Source organism: Phoenix dactylifera, chromosome 14 (assembly GCF_051530095.1).
Source record: "Phoenix dactylifera cultivar Ajwa chromosome 14, Ajwa_hap1_PhDact_Kaust_v1.1, whole genome shotgun sequence".
NCBI classification, from domain to species: domain Eukaryota; kingdom Viridiplantae; phylum Streptophyta; class Magnoliopsida; order Arecales; family Arecaceae; genus Phoenix; species Phoenix dactylifera.
This window is the reverse complement of record NC_143203.1, coordinates 1947636-1957895: the sequence shown is the minus strand read 5'-3', so window position 1 is coordinate 1957895 and position 10260 is coordinate 1947636. Positions and strand designations below refer to the sequence as shown.

The 10260-nt window shown below is 38.0% G+C and overlaps 2 protein-coding genes and 1 pseudogene across 3 annotated transcripts; 2 read left to right on the top strand and 1 right to left on the bottom strand.

Annotated features, from left to right (window-relative positions):
- The first annotated feature begins 693 nt into the window (after positions 1 to 693).
- Positions 694 to 4414, top strand: LOC120111473 (uncharacterized; annotated as a pseudogene).
- LOC103699002 (uncharacterized) lies at positions 4398 to 6442 on the top strand. 2 transcript variants are annotated; one of them, XR_016398372.1, is made up of 3 exons: positions 4398 to 5036; positions 5138 to 5680; positions 5791 to 6281. XR_016398372.1 is itself a non-coding variant. In XM_089927333.1 (3 exons), the coding sequence occupies exons 1-3, from the start codon at positions 5612 to 5614 to the stop codon at positions 6365 to 6367; spliced, it is 540 nt and encodes a 179-aa protein (XP_089783459.1). In that variant the 5' UTR covers positions 5452 to 5611; the 3' UTR covers positions 6368 to 6442. The 2 variants fall into 2 exon arrangements, 1 of the variants encoding a protein (XP_089783459.1); XM_089927333.1 differs by lacking the exon at positions 4398 to 5036 and having other exon boundaries at positions 5452 to 5680; positions 5791 to 5898; positions 6005 to 6442.
- A 3280-nt stretch (positions 6443 to 9722) lies between these two features.
- LOC120112800 (TPD1 protein homolog 1-like) lies at positions 9723 to 10043 on the bottom strand (the record flags this gene model as incomplete). Its single annotated transcript, XM_089927281.1, has 1 exon — positions 9723 to 10043. A coding segment is annotated over one exon (321 nt), but the record flags the coding sequence as incomplete, so codon positions are not given.
- Positions 10044 to 10260: the final 217 nt, after the last annotated feature.

Below are 10260 nucleotides of genomic sequence, written 5' to 3'. Positions count from 1 at the left end.
TAGAGATCTAATACTTAAAAAAGAGTATCAATTATTGATTCTTCATCAACTTGCAAAATTTATTTTCATAATTGTTGAATAGTACTTCAAAGCATGCCAGTCATGCTTCTTATGACATTGGTTTACATTTTTGAAAATTTTCTCAAAACTTTAACTTGACTCTGTAAAGTTCATGGATTTTAATTTCTTCGTCATGTTATTCATTTCTACAATCATTGTTCATCTGCAAGGAAAAATGGAAAGTGGTGGAAAATGGTGTTGCTTCATGGTTGTGACTTATTTCCAGTGTGCAATCAAGAAGCTGGTCAAAAAGCTTGCTAAGAAGTACCTGCTTTCCTAGCATCAGAGGCGATCATGTATATTGACATTTGTTCTATGTGAAGCAGATAGTATTCCATATGTAAATTTGGATGATTTGACTTGTATTCCTTGTCTTTGTAAAGATTAAATGCTTTTTGAATATTGCTGGTATTAGATGAATGAAGAGATAACTTGTAAAGATTAATTCCTTATGTTCAGCTTTTTATAAAGATTGAATGTTTTTTTAATGTCAATGATGCTAGGACAAAATTGAATGACTTATTTTTGTCATTCTTATGATAACTTCTCATCTTCATAAATATCATACCAGTTTTTGTTTCTTTTACATTTTTTATGATCTTGCCTTTCGTGTTTTTAATGGTCCGGTTTTTCTTATGTTGCTTTCTTTTTTTATCATCTCTTTAATGGTCCGGTTTTTCTTATATTGTTTTCTTTTTTTAATGGCCCGATTTTTAATATTTTCTAGGCTTTCTAATGTTGTTTTATTTTTTTGATTTTTAGAGGAACTATGTCAGTTGATCGTAATTGGATGTACCACCGACTTAGTGAAAATGGTTATATAAGAGCTGAGTTCTGTGATGGAGTTAAAGGGTTCCTTGAGTTTGCATTTACTCAGTTAGAGTATTGTAGTGGTGATAAGATTAGATGCCCTTGTATGAGATGTGACAACCGGAAATTTCTTAACCGTGATACGGTCAATGTTCATCTGTTGAGAAAGGGGTTTACACCGGGGTATTCAACATGGTTTGCACATGGAGAGTTACTTGGTGCAGTTGCTCCTGTAAGTACAAGTGCAGTAGAAGCATCCACATCAATGGATGTTGGTTGTGAACATGGTCAGCAATATAGAACCATGGTGATGGAAGCTATGGGTCCAGAAGAGGAACTTCATTTGAGTAGTGCACTTGAAGTTAATCATGAGGAAGAGCCAAATAAGGATGCTGCAGATTTTTATTCTTTGTTGAAAGATGCAGAAGTACCTTTATGGGAAGGGTGTAAAAAACACTCTAAGTTATCTGCTATTAGTCAATTATTAAATTGCAAGTCTGAATTTAATATGAGTATATCTTGCTATGATCGAATCATGAAAATAGTGAAGAATATGTTGCCGAAAAGTGAGAAGCTGCCCCTTGATTTCTATCAATCAAAGAAGATGCTTCGAAAGTTGGGGTTGGAGTATACAAGTATTGATGTTTGTGAGAATAATTGTATGCTATTCTATAAGGAAACAGGGAATTTGATTGAGTGTACTATTTGTGGTCATCCTCGATATAAACTCAGAAGAAATGATGGTGGTGGTAGAAGAAAAGATGTTCCTTATAGAAGGTTGCGATATCTTCCAATAACACCAAGACTTCAGAGGCTTTTTATGTCAAGCAGAACGGCTGAAAACATGTCATGGCATGTAAAGGGAGGTGATTCAGATGAGATGGTGCATCCTGCTTGTGGGGAGGCTTGGAAGCACTTTGACCGCATTCATCCATTCTTTTCTACCGAGCCTCGTAATGTGAGACTTGGGTTATGTACGGATGGTTTTATCCCTTTTAGCCAATCAGCTCGTTTTATTCTTGTTGGCCAGTTTTCGTAACAGTTTACAATCTTCCACCATCAATATGTATGAAACGACCCTACATTTTTCTAAGTTTAGTCATTTCTGGACCTAAGAGCCCCGGCAAAAGTATCGATGTCTTGCTTAGGCCTTTGATTGATGAACTTAAAATATTGTGGGAAGTAGGGGTCACCACTTATGACATTTTTAGAAAAGAGAATTTTCAAATGAAGGCAGCTTTATTGTGGACTATCAACGATTTTCTTGCATATGGCATGCTTTTAGGATGGAGTACACATGGAAAGTTGGCATGCCCGTATTGTATGGAGAACTCAAAAACTTTTACACTACAACATGGTGGGAAGACTTTTTTTTTTGACTGCCATCGTCAATTCTTGCCCATGGACCATGCATACAGATACTAAGTTGATGGTTTCTTCAATGGTAGAATAGAGACAGACCCCCCACCTCCTCGACTGTCTGGTGAGGAGTTGAAAAATAGGGTCTCTGCCTTGCCTAATATAACTTTTGGTTTGAAAGCCCCTAAGCACACCATTCCTGGATTCGGTAAAGATCATAATTGGGTGAAAAGGAGCATATTTTGGGAGTTGCCCTATTGGCATACACTACTTATTCGACACAATTTAGATGTCATGCATATTGTTCGAAATGTGTTTCTCAATATATTTTACACTTGTATGGATGTAAAAGGGAAGACTAAAGATAATGTGAAAGCAAGGCAAGATTTAGAGCTGTATTGCAAGCGTCCTAAGTTGAGGATTCAATTTGTTAATGGAAAGCTAGTTAAGCCTCCAGCTTCCTATGTATTGTCCAAAGACCAAGCAATGGAGGTCTGCGAGTGGGTGAAAGGGTTAAGACTCCCTGATGGATATGCTTCAAACATATCGAAGTGTGTTAACCTGGATGATTATAAGTTTTACGGGTTAAAAAGTCACGATTGTCATATTTTCATGTTGAGATTGCTTCCAATTGCATTCCGTGAAGTATTGCCAGCACCAGTGTGGGATGCATTGACAGAATTAAGCTGTTATTTTAGAGATTTATGCAACACAACTTTGCGTGTCCAAGATATGGAGGTTCTTGAGAAAAATATTGTGGTAACTCTCTGCAAACTTGAGAAGATATTTCCTCCTGCATTTTTTGACTCAATGGAGCACTTACCTGTTCATCTAGCTTATGAAGCTAAGGTTGGGGGGCCCGTGCAGTACAGATGGATGTACCCCTTTGAAAGGTAACAATTTCTATAAATTCATTAAATAGTTTTTTTGTATCCATTAAATTTGAGAAATTAACATATTAATCTTATTTATAGGCTTATGCATGATATAAAGCAGAAGGTAAAGAATCGAGCATCGATTGAAGGTTCTATTGTCGAGGCTTACATCATAGAAGAAATATCAACTTTCTGTTCGCATTATTTTGAGCCTTCTATACAAACGAGGTTAAATCAAGTTCCCCGTAATGAAGACGAAGGGGAGTTTGATCTCGTGGATCGTCTATCCATTTTTACTCATCAAGGTCGGCCTTTTGGGAAACCTTTTGGAAGGCATTTGACTACTCAGGAGTTTAATGCTGCTGAATTATATGTTCTTCTGAATTGTGAGGAGGTTCAACCTTTTGGAAAGTAAGTTACACAAGTACTTAATTATAATCATCCTTAAAAATGCATATGGAGTACAATATATGTGATTATAGCTTTTGTCTTGTAGGTATTTTGATGATTATATCCGGCAATCTTGTCCAAATATAAGCCAAATAGATTTGGAAAGACGACGCGAAATGGAGTTTCCGGCTTGATTTAGGTCATATGTGAGTACATAATTCATAAATATAATAATAAATTAGACTTTCTCTTGATTTATTCTTATGATATTATTTTTATCATGCTAGGTTAATGACAGTAAAAATCATGTTGATGGGCGCTTAAAGGACCTATCATATGGCCCTGGAAATAAAGTTAAATGTTATAAAGGCTACTTTGTGAATGGGTACAGATTTCACACCAAAGAATATGGAAAGGATAAAAGAACCTTCAACAGTGGTGTGTGCATTAAGGGAAGCAGTTACAATGACTTTGAGAGTGACTATTATGGGATGTTGGTTGACATTATCGAGTTAGACTATTTTGGGGTTGGTAATAAAGTAGTGTTATTCAAATGTGACTGGTATGATAGAGACAAGGGTATGAAAGTGCACCCTCAACATGGCCTCGTTGAGATCAATTACAAACTAAGACTTCCAACCAATGATCCTTTTGTATTAGCTCAACAAGCACATCAGGTGTTCTATACTGGTTACCCAGGTAAGAAGAAGAATCGAAGATTGTGGTGGGCAGTAATTAAGACAAAAGCTAGAGGTAGGTTCACTCCTAGTGTGACAGAAGAAAATTTTCTTGATTTTTATCAAGAAGAAAACCACAGGATTCCTACCCCAATCTCAATGACAGATGAGCTTGATGATCCAGACATTTTGGTTGGTGTTAATAGAGATGCAGAGATATTGATGCAGCAGAAATTGAGTTGACAACTAACCAAATGGAAGAGGACTTTGAGGATGAAGAAGAAGATTTTGAAGATGAACAAACCGAGGAAGAGGAGCATGAGGCTGAGGAAGATTAAAATACAACATGCAACTTTGTGAATGCTAATATAACTAATTTTAGACTTATAAATTATAATTGTGCAGACATGAGAAAGAGCAAAGGGAAAGCAACAGGTCCACTGATTGTTCTTTACTTTGATTGGATTTGTTGACATTTACATTGTGAAATAACTACAACTTTTTATTGTTGTGCAGTTATGGCCAAGAAAAAAGGGAAACCAAGAGGTAATGGAAAAGCAGCTTTAATACTGGCTGCTACTCAAGTTCCTCCTCAACCTTCTAGGTTGCCTGAGCGTGTCGAGGATTGTCATGATGATGATGATTACATTCCTGATGGGGACATGATTGAAGAGGTGGATACAAATGAAGAAATAAACGATGAAGAAATGAATGGTGCAGTGCAAAATCATGAGGATACAATGAATGAGGATCAGATGAATGATGAACTTAGGATTGATCCAAGACAGAGCAATGGCCGAGAACCAACCCTTAAAGCCCCTGTTGATGCAAATGGAAAAGTGATTGTTAGGTGCACAAGAGGAATGTATGAAAATATCACTTTCTTATATCACTAATTTGAATTTATGTGTTTATTGCATTTAAAGTATTTAATTTATTTTCTAATGAATATTTTTTAAATTGCAGGTTTCTTGATTATGAGGTCAGTCACAAAGCTGTTGCTATCATGCGCCAATTTTTCAATGGTCCGTGGTTGTCATGGAGGGAGGTCCCTGCACATGCTAAAGTTGGAATGTGGAACAAATTTGAGGTGATGTAATTAATTTATATTTCTTATCATTAACTTTTGCCCTTGTTACACATGCCAATTAATAAGTCTGATTACTTGCGACCTATATATTGTTAGGAGATACACACAATTCTTCCAGGACAATTGCATCATGTGCATCAAGTTTGGGACAAGCATTGTCAGCGACGGTTGAAATCTCATTAGGGAGGGTCAGAAGCCAAAAGCTTCTGGAAGCAAAAGGAGATTTAAATAAAGCCCGTGATAAACCCCCTAATTGGATCTCTAGAGAAAATTGGAATAAGCTAATTGATATTTGGATCTCCCCAAAATGGAAGAAGAAATCAGAAGCCAACAAAAATAATAGAAACACCATGAAGAATGGTAGCATCTCTAAACACTGTGGAGGATCAATCGCATTTGTCAATCATGACGAACGACTGGTACATATCTTTATTCAATTAGATTTCTATAATAATTTTTATATTATTGTTCAATCATCTTAAATTAGCCCATTATATGTTAATGAATTTTTTTCTTTTCTCTTTTGTAGAAATTAAAGTTAGGTAGGGAGCCAACAATAGTTGAATCTTTTAATCGGACGCATAAGACAAAGCAAGGCATGGAAGGATATGTAGATAAGAGAAGTGAAGCTGTCATGGTAAGTATAATTTTTTTATGATTCATAAATATTATTGAGCTTGCTCATGTTTATCTCTTGTTTGATCCACCATAATGTTTTTCTCTTCTTTTAAATCAACTGGCAGGCAAAGTATTCAGCTGAATACTCCAAAAAATATGGTGATGCCTCCACCTCAGATGCTCCTCCACGTGATTATGACTCGTGGTTTGAGGCAACTGGTGTCCCAACTCATGGCCATGTCTATGGCTTTAGTCCCCTAGAGGATCTCACTGGAATTATTGGGCAATCATCATCCTCTTCCACCTCTACAAGTCAAGCTCCAGAGCTGTACACTCATGAAGACCTTCTACGTATTCTTGAGCAGGAAAAGAAAAAATGGCAAGAGGAGGTTCTTCAAAAGATGAGAGAAGAGATTGGCTTTGGACCAAGGCATGCAGATCGGGGGAGTAATGGTGATTCTGGTTCTGCTGATCATGCTTCATTATGATTGTTTTTGCCTTAGATGATAGGTCTTTGCATTCCTAGGAGGAATGAAATCTCTGTTGATCTTTATGACATATTTTTAGATTTTGATTTTGATGGATTCAGAACATGTTGATGCCAATTTTGAATGACATTTAAAATAACTTTTGCGTAATGTTGAATGCCTTTGCTATTAATGATATTATTATTATTATTATTATTATTATGAGCCAATCAATGTACCAAATGTACAAGGTTATTAGATTGTGATCGGTGACCAAATTTTGGTTACTAAATTGTTTACCAAGTATTGTGACGAGCAGTCATAAACTTAGTGACAGGATTTTGGTTAATAAAAATTGATTTTGCTCAGCGCGTTTGTAACCAATTAGTGACGGTAAACTTATCACTAGGTCAGTGACGGGATTAATGACAAATGTAGTGACAAAATGTGTGACCATGTCTGTGACGACTAAATCTGTCACTAAAGGTTGTGACAGATCAGTGACCAAACTTGTGACCGCATTCTGTGACAAAATCAGTGACCAAGTTACCTTCGTCACTAACTCCGCAACTAGATAGTGACGGAAAATACATAATTTCTTAAATATTTAATTCTTGAATTTGTAACGGCTTAGTGACAGCGGTTCTATCACGGGGGTTAGTGACGGGAATCGCCGCCGTCACTGAGAATTTAGTGACGCGTGTTTTTGTAACCAAGTCAGTGACGGGAGCTCCGGTCACAAATTCCATATTAGTAACTGGAAACACGGTATAGTGACGGGAATCTCCGTCACTATACGCGTGTTTTCTGGTAGTGCCAGCAGCCCGATGAGCCCCATACTCAGTCCGGGTCCCAGTCTGAGCACGCCCCACCTGCAGATCGTCCAGACACGGATGACGTGGACGTCCTGGGTAATTTGATTTATAGTTTTTATATTAATTTCTCTTACAATCTAACTATTTTAAATCATTTACCTTTAATGGACTTGTTATTTTATAGATGGACTGGGGAGAGTGAGGAGAACACGAGGGCCCACTTGAGCACGGGACGTATGGAGCCTACCTGAGGATGAGAACATTGTCATCCATTGCAACGAACTGGGGCAGCCCATCAAGAATGCTGCAAGCATTTTATCCACTTTTTTAGGATCAGTTGCGCGGAAGGGACAATTGTGTCCGCTCAACTATACGAAATAGAATGAAATGCTTCCTTCGTATAAGATTGAGCTTCTTAGAGTTGTTGAGGTAAAGAATTGAAGTTGCTTACTATCTTCAATTATTTTTTGATTTAACATTGCTATAACATTTTTGACTTTGATGTAGACAAAGTTTGTCCTTCCTGCAAATAGCCATGATTGGGTGCTGAAGTCCGTCAACCGCAAATGAAAAGAATATAAGGCAAAGCTAAAGGCGGATTGGAAGCACGAGGGCATGACTGAAGAGGAGGTGGCCCGTGTTTGTCCTCCAGATGCAATCTCTCATCAGTGGAGGGAACTTGTCCACTACTGGTTTTCCGAGAAAGCTCAGGTTGTGTATTTTTTTTCAATACCTTAGATTGTATTTAATATTATTATAGATTAGAAATTTATACATTATATAAATTACATTGTTTATTGTTTTTCGGGGAAGACATATTCCAATATTGGTAGAGCTGCTCGAGCATCGCAGACTGTTCCTCACACTTCAGGCTCCATGAGTTATGCGAGGCGTAGAGCTGAATTCGTAAGTTTTTTTGAAACTCTTTAAATTTATCTTAAATTATTCTATCATATAGCATGTATACTCGTGAAATATACTTTTTGTTGTAGATAGATGATAATGGAAGGGAGCCTGGTAGGGTGGAGTTTTATAAGATGACTCACACCCACCGAGATGGCAGCTTTGTCCGGGAGGAGTCAAGAGATATAGTTGTATGTATTCATCTTTGACTTGTGCCGTATTTTTTTTTTTGTTCTATTATTGGCATACATTAATTTGATTTTTTTTTGAGAGATATAGGATAGGGCAACAAATCTTATTTCAGAGCGCGTCGGGGGGTCATCATCATCCGACGCGAACAATCATATTGAAGCTCAAGTGCTTGCTGAATTGATGGGCCCAGAGCGTTATGGTCGAATGCGGGGTTACGGCGTTGGAGTTACCCCCACTCAGTTGTCTTCAGTGGGCACATATACAAGAAATGCCAGAGAAGGTAGTAACACTGTACAAGTTCGTCATCTTCAAGCAACTATTGAAGAGCTGAAGCAAAACCAAGCAAATTTGCAGTCTCAGCTTACGAATATTTCATCCATGTTACAACGATTTCTACCTTCTCAGGTAAATAACTATATATATTTCAATACTTTACATATTATCAATTATGATATATGAGTTAATGTATCACATTATTCCTAACTTCTAAGGTTTCTCTTTTTTTTTTTGTAGATTCTTGATTCTTCAAACGCTTGTAGAGATGATGATGATGGAGCTGAATCCCGTCTCTGATGCATTCTAGATTATCTTTTATGAGTTTGATATGTATATGTTTCTTATTTTTCAGAGTACATTGTAATTTGAAGTCTATTAAGCAAATTTTTAATCAGATATGACAATATTCATATTTCGAATGATCTGAGTGTTTGTATCAATGTATCAATTTAATACAGGTTTATATTGTTATAATGACTGTTTTGTAATATGCGTTTTATAATATGAATTCGTGTTTTTATTTTTTTTAAAAAAAACAATAAAGCGTCGGTAAAAGACCTCGTGGCACAGTACTGGCACGCTTTCACCGACGTTATGTAGCGTCGAAACTTTACGACGCTTTTAAGCGTCGGGGAAAGACCTCGTCGCACAGCACTTGAATAAGGATCTACCGACGCTTAAAAGCGTCGTAAATTTTCAACGCTAAATAGCGTCGGCGAAAACCAGGACGTAAACCGTGAGAATTTCATACCGTCGGGTTATTGCCGACGCAAATACGTGTTTTTTGCCGACGCTATATAAGCGTCGGCATATCTCTGTTTTTGCCGACGCTTTCGTCATGCGTCGGCAAAAAATTTTGCCACTCTGGTATCGCCGACGCTTTGGCGACGCTTTAGATTGCGTCGGCGGTACTTTAGCCGATGCTTATAAGCGTCGCTATAGGTCAAAAAAAGCATCGGGATAGCTCAGTTTTCCTCTAGTGTGCTATTTGGGTCATCATATGGATTATAAACAAACTAACCATAATTTGTTCACAAATAAATCGACTCATAATTACTAACTTGAAAGCTGACAACCATCAAACCCAGCAGAACGAGTTCCCATTTTATGACAGTAGCACCAAAACAACGGACCAAGATCTCATAACTTAGCATCCAAAATTAGAAGCACAAGACGCCTTGGAATCTTTATTAGCAGAGAACCTGAGAGCTAACCACAGGGAAGTCCTGGGGTGTCATCCATGCATACTTGAACTGGGGATTGGCTGGCCCTCGGACAATACAACGCTCACCATCCACCGGTTTGATGGCCCGAGGATCCACCGGCTCGACACTGCTGAGGCCATGGCACTGCACGAACACCATAGACTGAGCACACTCACAATTGTTGCTTACTGTCACCTCGTACTCCGGCTTCCCCTCGACGACACTGCCGGTCCTCGCCTGATCCAAGGTGATGTCTGGTACACCGCGTGGCGCTCCGCAGCCTACATCGACCGCAAACAGGTAGAAGATCAAATGAGTTCAAACAGGCATAAATTTGGGTCTGGTTGGCGATAGAGGAGAATATTTGTTTACCTCTATTGGCGACGGAAAGAAGAAGAATGGCTACGAAGATGCTGAGGGTGGCTCCCATGCTGACTGGCTTTGGCTCCTTATGGTGAGGAAGTTGGGAGTCTGGCCTTATTTAGAGGGGAAATAGAAAAAAAAACCAACGGCTAACGGGTTG